At 40.8% G+C, this 26,783-nt stretch overlaps 1 protein-coding gene across 4 annotated transcripts in view; it reads right to left on the bottom strand.

The window, feature by feature from the left end:
- The window catches only part of ptprub (protein tyrosine phosphatase receptor type Ub), a 198,128-nt gene that overhangs the window by 21,952 nt on the left and 149,393 nt on the right, over window positions 1-26,783 (bottom strand). Inside the window, exons 14-22 of one of the 4 annotated variants that reach the window (XM_006795928.3) lie at window positions 26,291-26,429; window positions 25,308-25,331; window positions 24,904-25,058; window positions 24,101-24,288; window positions 10,754-10,826; window positions 10,573-10,649; window positions 6,088-6,105; window positions 4,512-4,548; window positions 3,532-3,629 (exon numbers count right to left, since the gene is read on the bottom strand). In XM_006795928.3, coding sequence (XP_006795991.1) covers window positions 3,532-3,629; window positions 4,512-4,548; window positions 6,088-6,105; window positions 10,573-10,649; window positions 10,754-10,826; window positions 24,101-24,288; window positions 24,904-25,058; window positions 25,308-25,331; window positions 26,291-26,429 — 809 coding nt within the window. The remainder of the gene's footprint in view (window positions 1-3,531; window positions 3,630-4,511; window positions 4,549-6,087; window positions 6,106-10,572; window positions 10,650-10,753; window positions 10,827-24,100; window positions 24,289-24,903; window positions 25,059-25,307; window positions 25,332-26,290; window positions 26,430-26,783) is intronic. The other 3 variants (XM_006795929.3, XM_006795930.3, XM_006795931.3) reach the window with 3 other exon arrangements.

Below are 26,783 nucleotides of genomic sequence, written 5' to 3'. Positions count from 1 at the left end.
TCCCACTGACAGGCAGCGCTAACTCAAGCAAAAGATCATTGGATGTATAAGATCGTTCTCAAATCTTTTCACAAAGGATACTGGAGGCTCAGTCATCTTTACTTCCTAAAATGAAGAGTAATGGTCTGAAGGCTTAAGTTAGGGTTTGTTAGATAAATCTAAGAGCCCTAGCATGTTTCCTCATGTCAGTATTGGATTTCTAGGGACTAAAATCCTTCCTGCGACATTTGCAATGAAAGCACTGCATTCAGAGAGAGTGCATAATAAAATACTACTCTTTAAAAACACAACCAAGCCATTTTCAACAATTCATTCCAAAGTAAAGGAGATAATTGTAAAATGCATGAACATTATTCAAAATAACGAGATGATAATAATAAACATGAAGTACTCAATTTCATGGTTTAACGAGAACAGAAATATAATGATGTGAAATTTAACAAGTTAAAAAATTGTTGTTGTTTTTTTTTTTTGGTGGGGGGGCGGGGGGTGTCCACACTTCAAATGATGTGGAAGAAAAAATAACAACCTGTTCTTTTGCGGATATCTTATCTTAGAGAGTAAAGAGAACACAATAACACAGTAATCACATAATGAACAGCAGGGCAGTAATCTTTTTATTGTACCACCACCCAGTACAATGGAGGTAACTCTTTTTAATTTAATGGACGAGTTATTTGGATTCAGCCACACAGATCACTTCTCCAAGCTGGACAAACGACTACTGTGTGATTTTCACCATCCGCCACAGTATATGTTTCTCCCGGCTCGACTGAAGAGGCTGGAATATTTAAGGTGGGATTTAATGTAACTATGTTTATGTAAGGTAGAAAATAATACTTAAGTATAGCAAGCAGAGTGTGTTCACAGACAGCAGCTCTAGATTTGTGGCCTGGAATACTGTATATATGCATTTGCAGGGATTGCAGTTTCATGATGTTTGAAATGCATGCATTCACCAAAAAACACACAGAGATAGTTTATGATGATTTCTGAACATGGTACAGAAAGTTAAAGCTATCTTTAAACAGTTTTGGCAAGGAATTGACTGAATTCATTTATAAAAGTAAAAATACAATAGGACTTTTGGTCCATCCTTGGGCAATACTTTAAATATATTGTTTCTGTCAGATGTGCAGTCAGCCGAAGCTACAAATTAAAGTTAACTTACTAAAAGCAACAAGTTGCTGTTGATGTGTGTTTACAAAGTATCCTTATATTCATCCCAGCTGCCCCCTAGCTAACAGAACCAGCCCAGTGTTGGAGCAATAGAAGTCATCTCTGAGGCAGAAAAAAAGCCGTGGGTGCACTCGGCTTCAGAATAAAACAAACACTACAACACAATAACATCAGCACGCTTTATCTGAAGATTTCTAAGACACATCTTGAAACTTCATTTATTTTAGAAAATGCATAACAGCAATCTGAAAAAGTAAATATAACTGTCTGACTGCAGCTTAAGACATTTAATAATTTACCCTTGAACCGTCATGCAGCTGTTTTTCTTAGATTTATAGTGTACATATTATTGATTAATGCAATCTGCACCACCCTTACACAATGTCAGGCTTTTTTTTAACTAACCTCATTTTAGCTTTTCTTTGTTGTTATCACTGTTGTATGTATCAATTTTTGAACTCTCCCATAATGACCCTTACTAGATGCCTGTGGCACAACTTTGCTGTTAATTTATTGTTTATTGTAGACTATACTATGCTGCTGTAACACCGCAGCAGGCTAAATGAGGGATCAATAAAATAGCCTGCCTGTCTAATTGGTTAGGAGGTAAATGAGACAATTATGATAGCATACAGTAAGTTGCTATCACCAAGCATAAGCAGGGAAATATTCTCTTTTGGTGTTTTGCAGCATTAGCTTGGCATGAAATCGCACAATAAACTGCATGTGTGTTAAATACAGGCAGTTTAAATAAATCCACCAGAATCTTTAAATAAATCTACCAGAAGCAGATGGCTGGCTTAATGACATAAAAGGAAGGAAACAATCTGCCTGGTACTGTCCAAACAAAGGCTGAGTCACGACAGAGTAAAAATAGGACGGCAAGGTCCTTGTGATTAGGAAAGAAAACAAAACAAACAAGAATGGTGGCTGCACAAAGATTTCACTGAACCTTTGTTGCATTCAGTGACCTGTTACAACTTGTAACAGCGACCAACTGGTTGCCCAAAGGTTGAGCCGCAACACCCTCGACCTCTGACCAACCGCTTTCAATCACAAGGCAATTGCACGGATCACCGGGTGGGAGGCAACGTGTCTCCAAACACTTATTGTGCGAACTGAACTGACTGCAATCAATCTCAGATACACTGGTGAAAGTTTGCAGATAACTGGCATAGAATTTATAAATGCAGACAGATTGCCAACATGTTGCAATCAATCTAAGTCAATCTGTGCTTCTCAGCAGTAGGGGATGAAATTCAGCTGATTGTATTCTGGTTACACGTCCAGATAATGCTCTCTCTCTCTCTCTCTCTCAGGCAGAGCAGGTCATCTACTAATCAGAAGGTTGGTGGTGCAATCCCTGGTTGCTCCAGGATATGCCAAATATCCTACGTCAAGACACTGACCCCTCTGATTGTTTGTAATTGTCAGCAAGTTGTATAAAGCGCTTTGAGTGCTCAGGTAGAGTAGCAAAGTGCTATTTAAAGACCAGTCCATTTACCATATAAAAACAAGGTTGTCAAGGATGTTATTCTCCACTTAAATCACCATCCAGCAGCAACTATCTATTTGTGGAGGAGTTTCTGTTTCAGTTATGAAGTTGTGACTCAATCTGAATGTAATTAACTGAATTTATCTTTAATGTGACTTTCTGTGTATATTGGAGGCAACAGATTTGTATTTGTGTTGACGTATCACAGTTAATTGCCATATTAAAACAAATATACTGCATGTAATTGCCAACTTCCCCCCAATTATTTGCAAACTGAGCCTGCCATTTTATCGTCTTGACACAGCAAAGCCACTTTGATGATGGCAAGTGACTACCAGTGGTTGAAGCACTGGCCCCTGTCTTCAAAGCAACCATTTCAAAGGGCAACGTTGCACTCGGCTCCAGTAGTTTTGTCTCCTGCGCGACTGTAGCGTAAGCTAACAAAGTCTGCAGGTCAGCACCTCTAAAACTAGTCATTTACCATACATTTAGTTTAATTTGTCCAAAAAGCTTCCAGTTCACCAGATATTATCTTTCTGCAGTACTTGTTTTTTTCCAGTCAGTGCTAACTCACCGCTGCCTGGAGCACGGCGCACAGAAATGAAAGTAGTGTTGATCTTCTCTTGTCCGCTTTCATCAAAAGTGTTTAATTGCTCCTTTCACAGGCTTGTGGTATCAAATCATCAATAAACCATAACGGCCTTTAGGCTGGAGTTTCCATGCAGAGCAGGGTTGCAAACGCACAAAAAGCCTTTCATATTGACACCAAAAAGTCCCCTTATGATAAATGTGGTCTTTTTCTGAACACTGATTGGTGACAGGGACGGGGGAGGAAAAGGAGAGTGTACATCACTTACCCTGCCAACTTCCACCAGCTTAGTGATCATGACGATGCTGAAGCAATTTTCCTGCCACACCATCCTCCAAAAATCATAGAGAGTCTCCTGCTTAGGACCTAGTGGGAATAGGGAAGAAATAACAGAGAAAGAGACAAAAACGGCAGCATCAAAGCCTGCCCTCTCAATAACGGCGTTTCTGCTGTGAAATTTTGTATTATTGTGACCTAAGTGTCCTTTCTCAGATGGCAGGGTACTGATCTTTCGAGATTGTGCCATCAATAAAGTTATTGGAAATTCCAGGCAGGCAGAAGGGAAGAGGCAATGGGTGACAAAACAACAGCAGGAGCTGATGATGAAAGCCCGGGGGACCGCCAGTCACTCACCAGGATCTGAGCAGGAGACGTTTAGGAAGTGAAAAACAGCTTTAAAAACGGGGATCACGTTGGAAGAAAAAGCTCTGAAACAGGAAAGTGCAGCTGACATCTTCTTTCTTTCCTTTACGTTTCATCTGCCTCTATCTGTTTAACAGGAGGGGAAGGAGGTGCGGGTGGAGGATGAGCAGACCCTTAGGGATTTTGTGATGGGAGCTCCCTAGAAACTGGCTCCTCCTAAGAGGGAATGCTCATATTCCTGCAGATCCCAAGTGACCATCTGAAGCAAAAGTGCATTTGAGCGACAGCGACTGAACTAAAGGTTCTCTGCGTGACAATGAACACATCGCTCCACATGTCACAGAGACTAAGAAGCTATAATTAATGTGTTTAATTATTCAACTCTACTCATAATTAATTCAGTGACTTCCCTAACACAGGCTCCACGGTTTGATAGTCACACTATCACCTTTGAAATTGGCAGAGAGATGGTTTTGGCAAGGGACTGTGCATGAGTAGGATCGTTGGCTGGATCATCTTCAATTTATTAAACTTCAACAAAAGGTACTCGCTGTACTGAATTCCCGCACACACAATTACACACCACAGCCTTGCCGGGATACTCACCCTGAGTGGCGATGAAGTGGTTGGATCGATGGTAGCCCTGAAACAGAGAAGAGGGATGACATGCTGAGTAAGCGATCTGCACCATAGGCACAGCTGTATGGGTGTCTCTCTCTCTCTGTGCTTCCCTCTTCCTTCCCTCGTTCCCTACATTCCCCTCTGTAAAGCCTGGTTTCTGTCTAATTCGTCATTGCTGTCTAACCTACTGATGCCTCCAGACCGCCTCTTTACCCTCGTTGACTGCGCAGACACGTGGCGAACAAGTGGCGTTTCTTGAAAAACTGCTGACATCCCTAAAATAAGCTATTTATTCAGCTTGTCAGGCTAGCTAAGCAAACAATGCCTGAACCCTTGTGACAGTTTAATAAAGATATGATAAAGAACCTACAGGTGTGCATTTCTAAATTTCAGGTGTCCGGTTTATTTAGCCATCTCTGCCTCGGAGTGCCTACTCATAAAAATAAATCGATTTTCGCTGGAGATGCTATATGCGTTGGGCGACGAATTAGCAACCCAAGAGGAAATTTCATCCTGAAATTCTTCCACTTGTCACAAGCCATACAGCTGGATCCGTGTCTTGCACACGTTACACATCAATGCACGACACCAGCAGTCTTCAAGAGGAAAATCAAAAGTACACAGCAAAGTTTTCTGAAAACCTTTATATCAAAGGATGCGACAACATTTGATATAGATGACAGACATTTTCATATGGCGAGTATGGGTTGAATATGAATGAACAATGAGATGTCACCTCTACAGCCTTGAGGGGGATAAACATGACAAAGACCAACTGAGGGACTTTGAAGCATAAACCCTTTTCAGGATGAGCAAACTGTTCAAAGGAGGTCCTCCTGGAAATAAACACTGCTTAGCTAACCGTTTAAACGAAAGGAGACAACTGCCTTGAGATTGTATGAAAACATCAGCCAGAAAACTGCATAGATGGTTCCCTGTTTGCTGAGAGGAGCAGCTGGAATGATAATTGATGCTGCAATTACTTAACTTACAGGAGTCCGTGGAGGGGGAGAAGGCAGGTCAGGAATAATCTGAGAAGACTGCCAAGCCCGCAGGCTCTCATCAAATCAGTATGATGAGGCAATCCATGTTGATAACACTATTTTTTATCTTTTTGCAGAGGGCATCTTCGTAATATTTTGAGTCCGTCCACATTGCTGACGGATTGCTAAACTGAATCGCATCCACTCAGATAAATGTGGACATGTTTGAAATGGAGATGGATGACCAGTGCTGTGAGGCCTGCTATCCACAATTTCTCAGGCCCTGGCCAAACTCTATCAGCATGAATGCCAAGCTTTCTCCATATGAGACGGTTGCCATAACAACCGAAGGATCCTCCATCCAGAGAGAGGACACATCTCTTTGTGTTCATTTAAAATCATGAGCTAAAAAGGGCATTTCTTTTGCATTTGATTGGTTTAATGCGCACTAACCTGATACACCCTGACCTTTGAGCATTTGTGGATAGAGGACAGTGGAAAGAGTAAGGAGGAAGGGGGTAGAGGGAAAAGGGAAATAGAGCAATGGCAGGCAGAAGAACGAGCAGTTAAGTACTTACTTCCCTGTTAATCCGAATCTACAGGGTCCGAGGTCGAGGTGGGGTGGGAAGTAGAAAAGAAGACATATAGGCTAGTTAATGAAAGAAGCTTTAGGAGGTATGGTTACAGACAGCAGGGAAGCCTGTGTGTGCATAGGTGTTGATGAAAGAACAGCAAGAATTAGCTTCATCGTGTGTTAGCGCAATGACTTTGTGTGAATCAGTGACCTAAGGCCAATCCTGTTTGATCAACTCTCTTATCTCTCAGTTGTGTTTTTGTTCAAATTTGTGTTTTCTTTCCTTTTGAATTTGGCTTTAAAATTATGCAAACAGTATTTTCATTGCATCTCGCAAATTCAAAGCAGCTAGTAAGCTTATATTAGTACTCTGCTTATTTAGCATTTTGCTCTTGTTGGCAAATTCATGATGCACAGTTAAACAGGGCGGTAGTCCTACAGTTATTCTGCACAACCAGATGATGTCTTCTTTATTCTGCATTTGCTTTAACTCGTGCACTGCATATAACACTTAACAACGGAATGTGGTGTGTTAGTTACTTATTTAGCCACAAGATTTCGATACCACAAGATTTTAATTTTTTAACTTTTAGTCTTTGGCAGTCAGTTCATGAACATGAAGCCGAGCACAGCTGTGCTACCGATTTGCAATGAGGAAAGAAGAAAAGGAAAAAGCATTTTCCCTTTAGGCCAGAGCTAATTATGCTTAATATTTATCACTTTAAAGCTTATTGGTGCTTGCCTTGCCTAACAGAACTTTTGAAACCGTACAATCCAACCAGAGCACCGAGGTCTATGAACCAACTCCTCTTGGACATTCTGAGATCCAGACTTTGAAGCAGAGTCTTTTCAGTGGTGGCTCCTAATCTTTGCAACAACTTACCTTCTTACATAAGAGCTGCACGGTGTCTCTATCATTTGAAAACACTTTGAATAACCTATTTGTTCTCCCTTGCTTTTGGGTCTAGTTGAGCGAGGAATCTTATTTTTATACAAAAACAGCCTTATTTACCTGTTTTATTTGACTTCTAGTGTGTTTAATTAGTGACTGTTCCATAAAGTGTATATTTTATATAGCTTTTACAGCACTCTGGTTAACTGAGGCTGTTCAAATTAAGCTACAGAAATAACCTAATTTGACTCTACAGCAGTCTCAGTTTCTTGTGTGCCCCTTGGGACAATTTATCAACCACCACCCGCGACAGACCATTTCTAGAAAACAGACAACTATACCATTGTAAGAGAGATACTTTCAAATGCAAACAAGATTGGTTCATACTTTATTTCTTAGGCTTGATCATTAAAAAAGCTTTATTTGTGGGAAGTGAATGGGCTGAGCCAGAACCACAACAACAAGAACAATAAAAAAATGTCATGATTCACAGCAAGCGAGTAGTTTTCATTTAAATTAGTCCATATTGAAGTTTTCCTTTATACAGTCGAGCTTACAACACAACTGAAAATGACTCAAGTAATATCAAATAAGGGCTTCCTCTAATTTCACTGTAATATACACACTAAAACCCTTTTTACAGATTTAAATTCATAAAATCTCACTGAGGCACAAAGGCAGACTTAGTATAATTTATTAAGATTTAAACACTAAAAAAGCATTTTTGCTTTAGTTAGGATATGTGGCCAAGTTCAGTTTGATCAGACCTTGTAACAGCCTGCGAGTGTTGCTATTAAGGTCTGGTCCACTGTTTGGTAAGTGTGAACATTGCACAACCCGTGCCAGGGTTCATTACCAGGAGGCAGTCTTGAGTCCAGATGAAAGCTAGAAGGCCATTCAGACATGCACTCCCGTCCTGTTAATCTGAAAGCGTCTGATTGTGTCATCTTCATATTCAAATGGAAATCTGGACCTCTTTTGAAATGCCTCCTAAGTGAATGCATCCAGTCACATCACCAGATAGGTACTATACGATTATGACTACGTCTTTATAAATTGCTCAGATCGTCACAGAATCCTTGTAAAAGTATAAACAGCATGAACTTAAAAGCATTTTTTCTTTTCATTCAGAAATAAGACTTGTTTACGAGCACGATGCACTCGTTGCCTTAAGTGTAACAAGTTGTTTGAATGTAAGACAGCCTTGCACATACTGAAGCCATAAGAAACATAAAACAGTAACAGTAACATAAAGGGGAATTAGATCTTTATAACACAATGCTGTCACTTTAACAGGCAGATAAAGCCCAAAAGTGTAACATATCCCGTGTCTGAAAAGGAGTCGTACTGCTTTTAAGGATTTAACATTACACCACTGTCTGTCACTTTTTCAAACAACAACAAAGGCCCTCTCTGCACTGCCTGTCACTACAGAATTGCATATGCATGCATATCTCAACACTCGCATCGACTCCTCGCATGACAGATGAGTGTCCTCCTTGTCTGCGCGTCATAGCTAGGCATACTCGTAGGATTTGGCGCACATTTTTGGCTGTGTATGCAATCGTCATGAGGATGGGGAGAGAGGGTTAATCACACGAAGCGCAGTGTAATCATAGTTAATCCTGAAGCACCCGCAGATTCAGATTTTGCTAATCTCCTATTGATTAACTTATCACCTTTTTTTCTGCGTGAACACTGCCCAACAACACCGTGAGAAAAGCAAGTGAACAGATTTAAATTTGGACGGAAATAGTAGAAATTTAAAGCAAAAACTGAGAAAATCTTTGTATTTTTAGGGCCTTCTTATGCATATAACAACAAGATATTACTGCTATTTGTTATTTACAATATTTACATAGATTAACCCAGCATGGATAAAGAGTGTAATGGTGTAAGAGTATCTTCCTGAAGTGGGAGGAGCCTGTTGAGCCCAGTTATGAGGTGAGCCCATGGAGGTTCAATTTCTTTGCTGGGTAAATGTCATCTGTTTTAGAGTTTAAGAATTTAAATAAATACTGTAAATGTGTGTTTGTTTACTGTCACGAACACCCCAAAACTCTTGATGCAGATAAAATGCAAAGTAGCAACAGCCATTAAGCACTGCTCTGCTCTCTCTGGTCTGCAAATGCTACAAGAAGCTGGTTCAGATATGCAAAGTTCTGTATACACCAGAAAGAAAATGCAAATAACCAGTCATTAAGCGACAAAGAGAGAAAACAGAGCTCCAGCACTTTGTCCCCTCTGCTCTGAAAGCACGATAATGTTTCAGAGGGAGGAAAAACTTTTCCATTTAACCTCTGGTGAAATAATCACAGGCTGTCCAAAATATGCTCCACTGCGGCTGAGTACTTACAATTCATCTCGCTGGGTCAGGGAGTAACATCACTGACACTGACACTGTAGTGGCTGCTGAGTGGTGTTTTCCCTCTAATGCCCGCATGTCTGTGCCCTCACCGCTAATGGAGACCCTCACAATAACTACAGCCTAACAGCAGGCCAGGTTTTTAATGCCCTCTCATTGTAATGAACTCTCTAAAAGCATCTCACCACTGGCCTTTCTGTACAGAGAAATAAAAGAGGGGGGGGAAAGCTCTATAGTGTCAAACATTTAATGATACGATTTGGCCAAAAGGTAGAATTCATCCAAAACCAAGTCAATGTGAGGAACTAAAAATGACATAATTTGTCTTTAATGTATATCTTTTATAAATGTCTGGCAGACTGTTATCCTAAAAAGAGAAGAATTATTTAAACTCTAACTATCCTCAAATGGAGTTGGGTGTACATAAGCACTTCTCTCTTTTTTTCTTTTGTTTTACAGTCTGCCATACTTACAGTAGTCCCACTGAGAGGTGTGCAAAATAGATTTTGCAAGATCTAGATTGCCAGACTTCCCTTGACATTTCTCAAACGAACAGCAGTGTCACAACTATGACAGAGGATTCACAGGGAAACTGAAACACAAGTTTCTGCTTTTTCCCCCATATTCCTGGTTAAATCATTTATTAATAACTAACTGCTGCCTTCTAAGCACACGCACTTCTGTTTTCTCAGTAAAAAATATAGCCTCGGCTAGCTGTAATGAATGACAACACATATGAATGGGACACGTTAGCAACATACACATGTATTTCATATGATAAGTGAGAGATGTTGACTGCATGTGGTGTGACAGGAGGTGAACAGTGGAAAGGATCATCTCTGCTCGGCCCATCCAGAGATTGGATGATTGAAAGGGACGTCTATTTAATTTAGGGGGATTTGTAGCATCGCACAGAAAGGTTCATCTACTCTGCAAAGCATTAAATATATTTATCCTGTTCTGTTTTAATAAAAGTGATGGCACAGGTAAGTCTGGGTCAGGGATCCAATGTGGCAATTGACAACCATGGCATTTGGCAAAACACTGGCGGGAACGGTGTCTGATTGGATGAAAGCCTCCAGGTGAAAGTGGGGCAGCAGACTGGTGGGCTTACAGGAATGAGAGAGATGGACTGAGGCTTTGCAGAGTGTGAGATAGAGACTCAGCAGAGGCTATTTGTGTCCCATATTGAACCAAGACAGGAAAAAACAGAAAAGCAGCATCAGACTTACGTCAATGTAGTTTGCGTTAATGTAGTCTGAGTTGGGGTCTCCCAACAGCGGGTGGAGCTTCACTCTGTGTCGATCATCTGAGGCAGGTAAAAATAAAAGAGCAAAGAAATATTGAAAATACAACTGTCACAACATTTTCTGTGTTTTTATTGATTTTTTTAAACATTTTCTGATTACTTACATCCCAGCAAGGTGTCATGGCGCCCTTTTGTTTTGTCTTTTTTCTTTGTGCAGTCCCAGCCATCAAAGAAGCTCTGCGGATGAAGACGACACTTGTTGAAGATTTCAAGAGCAAAATCAAACACCTCCTAATCACAGTTTTCTCATGTTTTTCCAAGACGAAAAGGACGATTGCATCTTGCGGTCAACAAGGAGCAGCAGCTTAGATCGAGAGCTCCTGTACACTAGGAAGTTTGGGGTTTTATGCATTATATGTAATTAAAGACAAGATCTGTGTTAGCCGCAGATAGTTCTCGTCTGATCCCAGAGCCCTAATAAGTCACGGACCCCCCATTTGCAGCTAATCTTGTTAAAGCCCTCAGCAATTTAGAACTGGGTTTAAAGCTTTTGTGTCAATGAAAGTATCAAGAGGCAAACCAAAATAATCCAAGAATTAATTTTTTCCCCCACAGAGAAATAATGTCAGTTACATACAGTTCAGAGTGTCAGAGTTACATTCATCTGAAACTAATGAACACATTTAAATGTCAAGCTTCAGCTTTAATTAAAGCAGGTGAATGATGTACTGCGTATTAAAGAATACAACATGCCCAGAGATTAGAAATCAAAAGCAATTTGTCAGATAAACACAAAATCAAACACTATCATCATATCTATCATCTTGTGTGTTTGCCATCTTGTTCCATTTATGTAATTCATGGTCGCGGGGGGGTGGAGCCTATCCCAGCAGCGACAGAGAAAGAGGCGGGGTACACCCTGGGTAGGTTACACAGAGAGAGAGAGACAACCATTCACACTCACGTTCACACCTCTGAGCTACTAAGAATCCCCAGTTAAACTCACCCCACTAACTGCATGTGTTTGTACTGTGGGATGAAGCACCTGAAAGATCCCACACAGACATGGGGAGAAAATCCTAACATCACACATATAGGCTCCGGCCAGATGGACCCTGTGCATTTGCTTCCAAATAATCCCAAATAAGAGAAAATAACTCCGCCACAGGCAATGTGGTGCATGAAGACGCTCGTGTTTTTGATTACTAGTGAACTGAGCAAATACCAATCATTCCCTGAGAATTAGAGGTGACCATAAGACGATGGAAATGCTTCCATGAAGTGCGTGGGACTGTAAACAACAATACATGCTGTCGTCATGGCTACAGCTACTAATGGTTCTGATAATGCAGGAACCGCAGGCACTGCTGAAAGCAGTCCATATGAAGCTTTGAGAGGTTTTTTTTAAAAAAACACGTGATCCTGACCTCGAGCACAGTTCGGGTGAAGAGCCATTAGGTGATTACTGTGTGTAAGGTTGATTACATTCTGACCAGTACTGCAGGAAATGTAAACGGATGGATGGATAAGCTCATCGGTCCAGCTGGATGAGATAAAAAAAAATTCACATTTGAAAATGTCCCCGAGAAGCAGAATTAATAAAATAAAAAAACATGACTAAAAAGGTAAGACAATAAGACAACTGCTTACTTTACACAACCAAAATCAATCAGCTTTAGGTCATGCTAAGTGCTAAAGAACATACTTGCATCTTTTTGTTCTTGGCTTTAGAAAGTAAGCTACGTGTGTTTCTGTAATAGTGCAGAATACTTTATTTATTTATATATTTATGTATCTCTTTTTCTTTTTAAAGAAAGCATAAGAAATGAAGAGGAGCGAGCTTGTTTTGGGACTACAAGCTTACTATAAAAGGATAGTAGTCCATTTTCATTTGTGTGAGTGAACCTCCAGCCTAGCTTGGTTATCAAAAGCACATTTACAACTCCATCAGTGTGGATGTTATTGCTTTTTAACCAAGAGCGTGCCTTTTAACCCTCAGGTCATTAGCAAAGTAACATGGCTATTAAGAGCACATGAGACGCCTTTAACAGGCTTCTTGTTTCTCTTTTACAATCCTGAGAAAAACAAAAATAACTGACTTGCTATGTGAGATAGAAATTGCCACATAAATCCACTTCACATTGCTGGTTACTGCTGTGCGACATACTGGCTGTTTGTGTACCTGCAGTTTACCAATCACAGTGTGCTGAGTGTGAAAGCAGACAAACTGTCTACCACCTGCTTCATGGATGGCTTCTTAGTCATACTATAACACATCTCATTCACCGTTATCTGCCTGTCTGCATGGATGCACCAGCAAGCATTTACTCGCCCAAGTTGTCATAAGTCACTCAGTGGCTAAATTAAGCTTGCAAACAGCTCCCTCAGATCTGTGAATAAAAATACGCACACACCAGTGTACCCCCAGTGGTTTGCAGCCACTTGGGGAATTTTGTGAAACTCTGCCCAAGTCTGCATGCTGAGCAGGGGATTACAATGCAGTTCCCCCCGCAGAGAGCCAAGAACCAGCCAAATCCTGCCTAGGATTACACCCTCCTCCCTACTTTCTTCTCCTCTTTTCACACACTTCATTTCTGGGTCTGTCTTTCTCTCCGAATCCCTTGTTCTTGTAACCAACTACTTCTCTCTCTCTGTCCACCTTTTCCTTTTCTCCCTCCTTTATTTTATTGACACTACACCTCTGAGCTCTCTCTGCTTGTGTGAGTGCTCTGCTTCCTCTCCTGCTGCCTCAAGAGAGAAGCAGGAAAGTAAAGAAGAAGAAAAAATACAGGAAAAACTGTGAGAGAATGGCAGAACAGTGAAGGGGAGAAAAACAACTCAGGCTTACGAAGGACTGATTAGAAACCGTCGCTGGCAAAGATCAGTGGGTGGGTAAGTCAAGAGAATCACATCATTTATTTGTTAAATTATTACACTTATAAATCAATTTTTTTAATTTTAACATAGTGATGTTGTATCAGTGTCTCAGTAGATTTTATGACAGTAACAATCCAGTGGCAGACTTACTGTGCTGGATTAATCTTTGTGTCACTTTGACCCATCAATTTTTCAACCGCATAATTTTAAGATGACAATGAATGAATTGTGGATCTCCCTGTGATGACTTTCACAATAATCCCCGCCAAACACACACACACACACACAGCCAAAATCCAATCAGAAATCTTATCTGCTGGAAAATATTCTACTAGAAAACAGCAGAATTAACACGCTTGACCGATGTTTGTTAAAAAATAAATAAATTTAAAGACAGGAAAAAAAACACCAGCTGCCAATTTTTTTATTTTTTTATTTTGTTAAACATAATAATTTGGTAGCCCCAGCTGCAACTAAACATCAAATCAGTGTTTGAATGAGTCCATCATTCTTTCTAACCTCAGCCTCAGGGTGCAAAGAGGTATAATGAAAGTTTTGAGTTCTCCAGTAAAGCTCTGCCGCTGTTTACTTGCACGTTTCTGCGGTGGGAATACGACGGCGGTGACAGAAACCGCCACACGTATAAGCCCTTTTTACAGCTCACTGTAAATTCTTGATCAGTGTTTTTACAGAGGGCAGGTACTCCGCAGGGAAATAAAAACCTATGCCTGCCGAGGGAGTGTAATATGATACTCCTCATCATTTTCCTTCATAATAGAGAGAGACACCCCATAAAAACACATACTCTTAGCACAGAGGGGGGGAAAAAACACAAACACACACACAAAGAGGTGTGTATTGATTTTTTGAGTGGAGTGTGTTTTGCCCGTGAGGGACAGTTTAATGAGTCTACAAGCAGAGTTCCAGAGGCGGAAACCATGAACCAGAGACAAAAGTTGTTTTCTCCCTCTCTTTTTTTTTTTTGCAAATGTTTCAGGCCGCGGGTGACAGAGATGGACTTCTCCTCAGGTTGGGAGCTCAACGTTCTGCCACAATTGTTCCATCGGGAAGAGGCATTCAGAGTTTTGGGCCCTTCGTTAGATAGCAAAGATAGAGACAGCAAAGCACAGCTAGAGGAGAAGGATATGTAATGTAAAATGTAAAAAATGAATAAATAAATAAAACAGCAGAGATAGAGACGGGCTCGTTATTGGTAAGACTGTGTATTATTATCATCATAATAGTTTAAAGAAAACAGGGCATTTGATCTCAGCGACACATAAGTTTTGAACTGGTTACAGTGGTTCCGAAACTTTTTTTGCTGGGCCCCCTTTGTTTTACAAAAAAAATGTTCGCGCAAACACAAACACATCTTCCAACCACACACCCTTATTTTGCTCAATTGCGGTTTCTTTCACACCTCAAACATTTAGTAAACAATTAAACAAATACAAGTAATCTGCAATAAATTACAGGTAGTAAGAAAATAAACTACTAACTCTTTTATGCTACATCCACACCTACACGGGTATTTTTGACAACGCAGCTGTTTCGTCCACACGTAAACGGTGTTTCGAATCACCGAAAACTGAGATTTTTTTTAAACTCTTTTTTTGCATTTATGTGTGGACGATGAATACAGAGTTGGTCACGCAACGTCAAAGGTATGTGCCTTTTTTCACGTCACGCTGTGCGCCACGTTATTGTTTACATGAGATGAATTACAGAATGGCAGATAGAGACAAAATACTGTTACTGTTAATCTATCTGCAGGTTTTACACACTTACATATACACACGCAGTTACTGTCCCTCTATTTACAAAGGCAGAGGTGTAATTATTTTACATGTAGTTGTTTTTTTTCCCTGTGTACTAATATTCAACATTGCTATCAATACATTTTCAAAAACTGCCTCTCTGTGCAAAATGGGTTTAAAAACATAAACAACTGTGAGATACTGTTTGTCTGTGATTTGAACCGGGGGAACAAATCGTGGCAGGATCACCATGATATTATTTGTATCCCGCTGTAACTTTACTGTATAAAGAGCTAACATCTCCAAAATGACAGGAGTAGTTTAGTCATTACAACAAGTGTTTGAACTAAAAATCAAGAATGTGGGATACTGTTTGTCCGTGATTTGAAGAGCCCAGCGAAAACCAATTCTGCTGAGGAGACCTACCTCGGCACTTGTGCAGGTGAAACCAAAGGGAAGATATGCTTCACCATATTTTCTAGTCTTTGGCTTAGAATGTAGTTGGTTTGGAAACATATTCAGCTATGCTTCATCTCCTGCTTTGCGTTTCTGCTAGCAGTGTCCATGCGTTTTGTTGTTTTTCTCCCCCTTTCCATTGCGCCCCCCCACCCCCCACCCCACCCCGCAATGGCTCTGCGCCTCCCACTCTCCCACACTTTGGGAAGGTCTGGGTTACACCATGAGGAATATTGGCTGACCCTTGATATCACTGGACACAAAAACCTAATAACCCCTACACACTACATTACAGGATAACTGGTGATTTGTACATTTCCTTGTGCTAACAAATCCCATTAAAAGATGAGAACCGCAACTTGAATCGTACTGGCTGTGTCCAAAGCTGGATTTAGCTTATGCCCCTTGGGGCCAGAGCTCCAGAAGAAGACATGTCACCCAGTGCAACATGTGACTCAATAATGAGTTCGTAAAAGTTTCTGGACAATAATGGGACACAAAGCTGTAAGACACACTAAACCAGGCTCTGGGTGTATGTTAAGTCAAATACATTTGTAGCTCGTTTGCATCTCTTCAATAAGAAAAATATAGAAAATTACCATTGTTATCATGTAAGGACCCTCAGCTGCACATTAAGGAGCATTGCCATGTTTGAGCTGTGACGGGGTCGAGACTTCTGGCTTCCAAATAATTACACACGCAAATTCACACTTTGTATTGTTAGATGTGCTCCAACAGAAAACATATACCGGGCATCACTAATGACAGTATTGATCTAGGCATCACAGTCTAATGATTACTTGTGAGAATAACAGAGCAGTGGGAGATAAATACTATCATAAATACTACACAACAGGGAGACTGTTATTTGGAGGCTTGAGTGACTGGGTGGCAAGAGCTCTCTTTTCTCAATTGTTTTCCTCTGTGCTTTTTCATCAGTCTCCCTCTCACACAAAACGATCCCAGACAGCCCCTTCCTCTCCTCGCCGCCAAAAAAAAAAATCTGCTAGCAGTGGACGATGAGGCTCACTCGAGCTAGAGATGTTTAACCTCAAGACTGAGGTCATCTCTAAGGCCCAGATGAGGGTAATTATTCATATGCACAACAACAGTGTGATCCAAATGCCTCTTTAACCTTGGTAATTAATTTCAGTGTGGGATAAGGAGGGCAGATGATGTGGAGGATTTCAGATTGATGGTCTCCCTCTTTCAACATTCAGGGTATATGGCCTCTTTACGCTAACAGTTATCTTCCACTGAGGCTGTGGCAAGTCCAGGTGTGTGTTGGGATTTTGTATCATTTATGATTGTGAGTGCATGAAATATATTAATTTGCCTTTACTGAATTAGTACACATCAAAGGTCAGGAGTAAAACATACAAAACCAGCTTTAAATAAAACAGGGAGGACAAACTGCCGCAAAACTGACCTTGTGGCTTGAACTGGACCCAGACTTCAGCAGCCTTCAGCATGAGTATATCATTTGTTGGGAGGAGTTAAACAATGCTAACATGGTGCAAATTAAGCCAAACACATATTTGGAAACAATTTCAATTCGCTTTCATAACACAGCAACAGTTGCCTCAAGGTAAAAACGCAGTAGAGAGAAAACCCCAACAATCAGATGACCCTTATTAGCAAGCACTTGGCGACAGTGGGAAGAAAAAACTCACATCTAACAGGAAATAAACAAATATCTCTTCTCCTGCTGTAAAAATAAAAACAAAACAACAACACACAGAACCTGAACCACAGGCAGCAACAACCCTTGCTTGCTTGTGTGAAAATAAAGGTACGTATACAAGCTATCAGCTCAGGAAGTTTACTGCATGCAGGCATCACGGTGAAAAGTTCATCTGTCAATATAATCTAATAAGTCACTGATATAATTCCAGGTGACATAAAGGTTATTTTCTGCAAATGTGAATGCATGTGTGCTTTAAAAATCAATCTCCTTTTTTAGCCTTGGGCACAAAAACAAACAAATAAATAAAACTGAGAAATACCGATTGTTGGTTGGTTTGTATTGTTGATTGTCATATATGCTTAGAGTGTTATAATCAATGTCATGTTGGTAGAGGTTTGATCCTTAATAGTCTGCAAAGACTTTGTGTGCATTCCAGGGTGTTCTGGCATTCACACACAACTTAAGGTCAGGAGAGAGGTTATATCTGCTCTTACTGATTTATGGTATAGGAGGACACCTACTCTGTATCTGGTTAATTATAAGAGCCTTTTGTTTAGATGGACCGTTAGACTCCTGGCACCAGCTTTGGGGAGTCTTCACGGGCTCACACACACACACACACACACACACACACACACTTACACAATGCACAGGCAAGGTGCTCTTTGTGTGTATGTAGACGTCATATGTTAATGAACCTATGTATATTCATGGAACCTCAATAAAACATCAGTGTTACGGGGAGCGGACGAGAGCGACTGGGGTTCGAGCGGAAGGAACGGCGCTCGTCACAGTTCTCTCCCTCGTATACGAGAATCATAAAGAGCTCTGCTTGGTGTTCAATGCTTTTGCTGTGTTCCAGCGAATAGGTTTATGCTATGAACCTAACACCGATCCACAACATGAAATCACTTTCTTACTATTATGAAATTTCCAGTTTCTTTGGACACTTTACCAAATATCACATGGACTGGTGAAGTCATGGTGGACTGAATATCTGACCCAATTAAAAACTGCTGTTTTCCACCCCATCACCACAGTAGACGGCTCACACTTTTGGGTCAATCCAGTTTAAAAATCAGTCAATTCTGAGAAAAGTTCACACCTGACTCATGAATCATGACTCATGACTAAAAGATGAGGCTGGTGTCAAAATGTAGGTACAAAGGAGAGCTTTTATGAGATACAGGTTTGTTTAAGACAGGCCACGATCCTGCATAGATATATAATCCAAAATATAATCCAAAATGCATTTTAACCTCGTAAGTCCGGCCGTGGTGGAGGTCTCGCAGTAATCTATCGCGAGAACTGGAAAGTCACGCCGTTGTCTGTACCTGTCTACAGTTCCTTTGAATCCATTGTCTGTCAACTCTCAGGACCTGTTCCAACTGTCATAGCTGTTATTTCCCCCCCCCCCTCCAAAGTCTAATTCTGTCTTCATAAGTGACTTTGTTGATCTCCTGACTCACATAACTACTGTTTCCCCTAATATAATACTCCTGGGAGACTTTAATATTCATATGGATAACAGTGATCCTCCACTCACCAAAGACTTCTCATCCTACCTCGATAGTTTTGGCTTTAAACAACACACAAACTTTCCTACTCATACTAAGGGCCATACTTTGGACCTAGTTTGTTGCTCTGGACTTATTCCTTTTAACTGCAAAGCTGATGAACTGCTAATTTCTGACCACTTGCTTCTTTCTTTCAATATTAAAATGACCTTTTCTATAACCAAGAACCTTCGTACCATTTCTTTTCGGAATATTAAGAAAATCAATCCTGATATTCTTTCTTTTGCTTTCTCTAGTCATTTGCATTTTCATAACCTGTTTACCCAAGAGGACTTAGTTTCTATTATAATTCTAGTCTCAATAGTATTCTAAACTCTGTTGCCAAACCAAATCTGTATCATTGTCTCAGTCAGCACCCTGGTTTACAGCTGAACTCAGGCTTCTGAAAGCAAAAGGACGACGACTTGAACGCCTTTATAAGAAAACTGGTCTGAATATCCACAAGGAAATGTTTAATAATCATATTATGTATTATAAGGAGTGTATTAATCAAAAAAAATCTGCTTCCTACTCCACCATTATTTGTTCAAAAGATGACTCAACCAAGATACTGTTTTCACTGTTCAACTCTTCTTTCAGGTCACCAGATATTTTACCTGCTCATCTTAACTCGTCCTCCTTTTGTGATTCTTTAATGTTATTTTTCATTGAGAAAATTCACAAAATACACCAAGATCTGGTTTCCGAGGTTCCGTTTAGCTCTTCCTGTGTAATTCCTCTCCCATCACACTGTTTTTCTGCTTTCCAGTTCCCCTCGGTTACTGATATTTCAGATTTCATCTGTGTTTCATCTGTCAAAACCTTCTACTTGTCAGCTAGACCCCATTCCCACAGTTTTGGTTAAGGCATGTCTGCCTTCTTTGCTTCCCCTCATATCTGCCATCATCTGCTCTTCACTTACCACTGGAACTGTTCCTGCTTCCCTCAAAATTGCCGCCATCACCCCAATATTGAAAAAAAACTGGTCTAGATCCCAATAATTTTGAGAATTTTCGGCCTATTTCCAATCTACCATTCCTTTCAAAAATTCTTGAGAAAATAGTTGCCACATAACTCCACTCACATTTAACTAATAATAATCTGTATGAACAGTTCCAGTCTGGTTTCCGCCCCTACCATAGCACTGAAACAGCACTTATAAAAATAACCAATGATCTTCTTATGGCAGCTGACTTCGGTTTACTTTCCATTCTTATTCTCCTCGATCTGAGTGCTGCTTTCAACACTATTTCTCACTCTATTCTTCTCAGTAGGCTAGCCTCCATCGGTCTCTCCCATACTCCACTAGCCTGGTTTAAATCATACCTGTCTGATCGCATTCAGTTCATTCAACTCAAATCTTTTACTTCTCAGCCCTTTCCTCTGACCACTGGCGTGCCCCAGGGATCTGTCCTGGGGCCCCTTCTTTTCATTATCTACCTTCTACCGCTTGGACACATTTTCCGTGAATTCACCCAGCTTTATCTGTCCACTAAACCTGATTCTGCTCTTCCCCCATCCTCCCTCACTCTCTGCTTAGCCGAACTAAATTCATGGTTCTCTTCTAATTTTCTCAAACTCAATAGTAATAAATCCGAGCTCCTCTTGGTCGGCACTAAATCAACAATATCCAGAACCAACAGTTTCTCTATTGCTATCGATAACGCACCGGTCTTTGTTTCTTCCTCTGTGAAAAGTTTGGGTGTCATCCTCGACAGTACTCTATCTTTCAATTCACACATTAATAATGTTACTCGGTCTGCATATTTTCAGTTGCGCAACATTAATCATTTGTACAGCGCTTTGAGTGCGTACAGCGCTTTGAGTGCTCAGAAAGAGTAGAAAAGCGCTATATAAGAACCAGTCCATTTACCATTTAATCGTCTCCGTCCTTTTCTTACCCCACATGCCACTGCCATTCTTGTCCATAGTCTTGTTACTTCCCGGATTGATTATTGTAATTCACTTCTTTTTGGTCTTACTCAAAAATCCATCCACAAGCTCCAACGCGTCCAGAACTCTGCTGCCCGTATTATCACCAGGACCCCTTCTATCCATCACATCACTCCTGTCCTGCAGCAGCTTCATTGGCTCCCGGTCAAATATCGCATCAATTTCAAAATACTCTTGTACACATTTAAGGCTATTCATCATCTCTCTCCTCCATATCTCTCTGACCTGGTTCAGATCATCGCCCCATCTCGTTGTCTCAGATCTTCTTCTTCCCTTTCTCTCTCCATCCCTTCCCCCCGTCTTGTGGGGGGAAACCATGGGGAGCAGGGCTTTCAGCTCCTCTGCTCCTCGACTCTGGAATTCCCGACCTCCTGACTTAAGAAACATCTCTTCCTTCTCTCTCTTTAAGTCCAAACTCAAAACCCACTTGTACAAAATAGCTTATCCCACATAAACTCTCCACTCTTTTATTTTACCTGTTTATGTCTTATGCTTTTATGATTCTGTAAACTTCTTGCTTTTATGTTGCTTTTATTCTACTGTGTACAGTGACCTTGAGTGTTTTGAAAGGCGCTTTCAAATAAAATGTATTATTATTATTATTATTATTATTATTATTATTATTATTATTATTATTATTTTCTGAAGCTTTTCCCAGAAATGCATAAAATATCCAGGAAACCAATGCTTGTTGAAGAGGATCAAATAGGTGCAGTTTTGCTATGGAAACAGTGATGATCAAATGGAACTGATGCTAAAAGTGGTTGATCGCTTTAGATCATGAACTTTGGAGTGAGTAAAATAAATACAACTGATTTGGTTGCACTTTTTATCCCGGAAAATCATACGAGGTACTCGGAAATGCTAGAAAAAATAAGACAACTTAATATGTACCAAATTTAAGCCCATCCCCATGAACTTACACAGCCTCTAGTTCAGAAAATTCAAAACTGACATAGTGTGAGGACAAAACTTTACGTGGCTTCACCACATATGGTAATATTATTGCACAAAAACAACTGATTTTGCAGTGTTAGGGGCGAGGCACTTCTGCGATGCAATGATCCTTTTCTGTGGAATAAATCAAATTTATATCGTCATCTCATCTCACATCTGTTTCTTTCTTTCCACTGGGTACCACTCCAGTCAGATCCCAAGTGGACTAAAAAGGGAACTAAAAGATAACAAAGTGTATAAGAAAGAACAAGTGCAATTCCTTGGTGTTTGAAGCTTTTTGTATGCGCATTCAAAAGCAAGCACAATTCCACCCTTCCTCCTAACAATGTTGGCAATTAAAGTCAAGCATTCCTGCTGAGGGGGAGCCTCAGGACAGAACTAGGACATGTCTGAGAAGTAATGCTTTCCATCTGCCACTGAAACATCTGCAGAACCCTCAGAAGAAAAAGCCTTCAACTACTAGGTGTTACAAGTTGGGATGTAACACCGTAACTACAGAAAATGCAAGAATAATATTTAGTAATACTAATTATAATAACGTCACTATCAGCCAAGTTCTCCGAGCTGTTGGAGATAACTTGGCAAATATCATTTTAGTAAGTAATTTAAGGGAAAGGTGTAATTTCACCTGTCATCTTTAAAAGGTATGATAATGATATATTTAAACTTTTTATTTATAGGAAGGGAAGGAACCACAATTAAATTGGGCGATCAATGTGCCCCTAAGAAGAAGAGAAGACCAAATACAAGGTAAAATCAACAAGTGCACCTATATGTACTAAATTTAAGGTCATCTTCTCCTGTACCTTGAACCAATTTCAGTGGAACTTCTATTTTTAGACTGCGCTCTGAAAGTCCCGTCATGACCGCTTGCACTTGTGCCTCTGGAATCTGGCTGGCACATGCCACAGCTCAGGTCATTTCCATTGAACGTTCGCCTCAGGACGTTACAGCAGAACTTCGCTGACCCCAGGGTGCAAATTCATTGAGCACAGCCCCGTGACTGAAAATAAAAAATAGATAAATAAATAAAAGCATTGCTCCCCATTGCTAGCCTCCAATGTCACCGAAGGGGTTGGAAACTCTGGACTAAACAACTTGAAAATGCTGTTTGTTCTCTGGATTATGCTTCCTCCTAATGCTCCTCGATACAAAAGTCGGATCAGTTTGTCGCAGAAGTGGATATTTGCTCCCCGACCTCCTCTGAATAATTGCAAAGCACAGATGCATTTGGCCCGAAAGAGGGTAATGTGAAAATAGAAGCAGCTCTAGAATCGGTCCAAGTTTGGATGAGAGAGTGATCTTGAAGGGAGGACTGGACAGAAATGTGGTACTTTTAGGCATAATTTCACAATATCATGATCACACCCGACAAGTGTAAATTATGGAACTGAACCAAACAAGCACCTGAAGCACAAAATGTTAACTATCTCACAATATTAAAAATAACAAAACAAGCTCATCTCCATCTGTGTTTTTGTATATTTCCTCCCTGTAGCATCACTTTTAACAACTTTAACCAATAAAAAGAGCTTTCAAGAGTCAGCAGAATAAAAAAGAGCAGATTTGGCTACACTTTGAGTGAAATTATAGTAGCAACCATTGAAATCCATTAAATACAACAGCAGTGGTTTAGTGACACCTTCAGCTTGCAGTTCTGACAGCTCATTATTGCCTTTCATAGGCAGAATAGCACCATCTTTTAGCATTAACATAGCTGAAACTCAAACTTCATGCTGGGTTCATTGAAAAAACATTGCTCTTTGAAGTTTCGGCTCGCGCTTTCTTCTTTGGGAAAGGCAAACACGTTTTCATACAAGTAAATATATAAATCGGCAACCTCTAAATCCTGCAAAGTGCTCTGCTTCTCTGCCTTTCAGTGTCAGGCAGAGCAGGTGTCTGCGCACCTGAAGTGACCATATTAAGGACAACTCCTCTCACTGACATCAACTAGCCAAAGAAGTAAAGGATACAGATGCGATCCAAGTACTTCAAATAGTCTGAAGCCTGAGCTTTTGACTCACAGCAACTACTTGCATAGACTTTGACCTCATTATTTGAAACTTTGGCCATCTACCATTGCAACAGCACATATAAGACAGTAGGAAAAGTGTTATAGCTCCATTTTAAATAACTCAGCATGAGTGCACCAGCACCCATTCTTTATACCGCTGTTCATTTAACGTTGCCAGAGTGCAGGACTAATAGCTGTCTATGCTGTCTTATAATGTCACAGCGTTAAATAGGAGTACAACGGCGCCCTTTCACCTCATATTCCTGTTTAAAGCCGTAGCCCTCGGCGGTCTTCATCTGGTTAATGTGCTGGAGGAGGTCGGCCACTCTGACGGCAGGGTGGAGCTGTCCCGTGTGGTAGGGGGAACCTTTACGTCCACACTGGTGCCTCGGGGAGCCTCCCAGCAGGCTGCTGGCTTCGTTCACTGAACTTCGAGCATCACCTGAGCGACGCACACAGACACATTCATAGTTTGAGCGAGCTGAAACTTTAATGACTCAGACACATCACGGCTTGAAACATTTATCGTTTTTTCTAACACTTGCGTGTCACGTTTATACTGGTTTGAATGTGTTAGCGGCACAGAAATGCACTTTACAGGCCGATACATGACAAATACACGTCAGGCATGAAGTTTTGAATAGAGTTCGTCTCGATACAGATGTCTTCGTAATAGATCTTATGCTGATGCGTCGGCAACTCTTTCTCAGATAGTGTGAAGCAGACAAGAATCTCGAGCATCTTTAGGATAAACACATCCATCTTTCCTCCTCTGTGATGCTGACAACATTAGAAAGCACAAAACTGACAAGAATCACAAATCATTTATTTTTTTTATTTGCCATCTAGTGAGATTCTGTGTTTCTGTGTTGGCTTCAGGCGGTAGTAGCTGACAAGAAATCATACTGAAGGAGATTTTTCACATGTTGCAATTGATTGAAATATTTATGGAGCGATCGAGCAACGGCCAAAAAGATTACAAAGTGAGGGATGATGCGTGTCAGGTTCGGGGCTATGCAAAGCTTGCATGAGTGTCACAGCGGTGCACTTCTCTTACTTCGTGTGCCGCAAGTGTGTGAATCCATGAAGGAAAGAGCCATTCTTTCATCCTCCTGCAGGGTGCTCTGGTCTGTGAAACTGCGCTCCATAGAGCCCATATGGCTCTTCTCCTGGCGGTAGGTAATTGGCGTCTTATTCATGTTCCCTGGTTTCCTGTTAACGGATAGAGAAAACAATCAAGGAGCAATCAATATTAAGAAGAGATTGCCACAAGAGTCTCTGCAGTTATGTTTAGGTAGGAAAAAAACACACAGAAAGAAGCTTGTGCACTTTTGATCTGCTGAGAGAAGAAAAAAAAGAGTGGTACACTCTTGTAACTCATGATTGACAGCCAGCAAGCGCACATGCACGTGTATGATGGATCACAAAACGATGGAAAAGCAAAGAGGTGGAGTCACTTACGGATAATAAGAGTAGTAGTCCCTTCTGGCAAGAGTGCAGGAGAAGAAGGGAAAAAAATAAAAATCAAGAGAAAGAAGAGATGTAAGATGAAAGCAATGTCAGCTAAGGGCAGAGTGCATTGATTACAGTGAAAATGAAAACCGTCCTCTCATGAGTTTAGCTGCGCAGGCAGCCATATGACACATGCGAGCGGATCAAGCAGGTGCTGACAGACTAAACCACAGCCGGGCAGAAAAATGTGTGTTTCTTTCAATCGAATACGTCTCAGTGTTACACTTCAAGGACTAGACCACGCGGCTTCCTGTCACAGCAAATTTAATAATCAATTCCCTAAAAGTGAAATTCATGGTGGCTTAGGAGAGCAACGCGGGCTAATGTGCAGAGTAGAAGCGACTTCCACAATCAAGATTATTCACCATTACCCTGAACGCTGTGTCAGCAATTTAAACACCGATTGCTGGAGCCTCTGACTAACTCCTATTTTGGCTGGATCTTTAGAATTCAATTTATCTTAAACAGGCGAGGGCGTCGAAGCCTGATTTGAGACTTTAGCTGCCGCTGAATAAATGCGGAGCCAGAGGTGTCGATGATTTACTGTAGACCTGCGGGATCATTGACTAATAATCTCTAAAAGCACACCTTTTCCCTCCCAATTACCATCTCATTTAAGGGTCAGGCGTCTGTTTGGTGTGTGTAATTAAGTAGCTAATTGAATTGCATCCGCCTTTAATTAAATACTTCACACTCAGGCTCTGCAGATGCGAGTTGTTTGGTCCCTCTGGTGCGATATAAGAAAAAGAAAAACAACGCCACGCCAGCTGTTTGCCCATCTTTTGGAAAGCGTGACCTTTGCAAAAGTCTAGCAAAGAGTAAAAGCCGATCACCGAGCTGCTGGAGAATAAAACGTAAAAGGTAAAACTATGCGGGGTGATTAAGCACAATGACGCATGTTTTGTTCACAACGTCTATGGAAAGTTGTTTACCCTTTCTTGATGATGATAATGACGGCGCCCAGCAGGAGGATGAGCACTACCAGGCCTCCGGCGCACACACCGAGGATCAGCCCCATCTCCTCGGAGTGCTGCGACACCTCCAAAGCCTTGCGATGATCTTTACAGGCCGCTACACGAGGGAAGACAGAAGAGCCGCATTAAAAAGGCAGAATGCAAACATAGAACTTAAAGGAATAAAGGGCAAAAAGGATTCAACAGAGGTAGGAAAGCTGAATTTTGTCATCCTGTCACACTACCTATCATAACCACTGCTAAGAGATCCACTGATCTGATCTGAGGCATTTTCAAAAAAATAGACAGAAGTGAAAAACGTATGCAAATGAAGAGGTGACACTTTGAACAGTGATTGTCCACGCTGCCCAAACAGATACAAGTGACATGTGCAAAATAAGCAGACTCGCTCCCACACGGAATGATTTTCTGTGATCATTTCGGACAGTTAAGGATATATGTCGCTACTATG

Source organism: Neolamprologus brichardi, chromosome 11 (assembly GCF_056152115.1).
Source record: "Neolamprologus brichardi isolate AB-2024 chromosome 11, ASM5615211v1, whole genome shotgun sequence".
Classification (NCBI taxonomy): Eukaryota; Metazoa; Chordata; class Actinopteri; order Cichliformes; family Cichlidae; genus Neolamprologus; species Neolamprologus brichardi.
The sequence above is the reverse complement of the archived record's forward strand: the minus strand, read 5'-3'. Positions and strand labels throughout refer to the sequence as shown.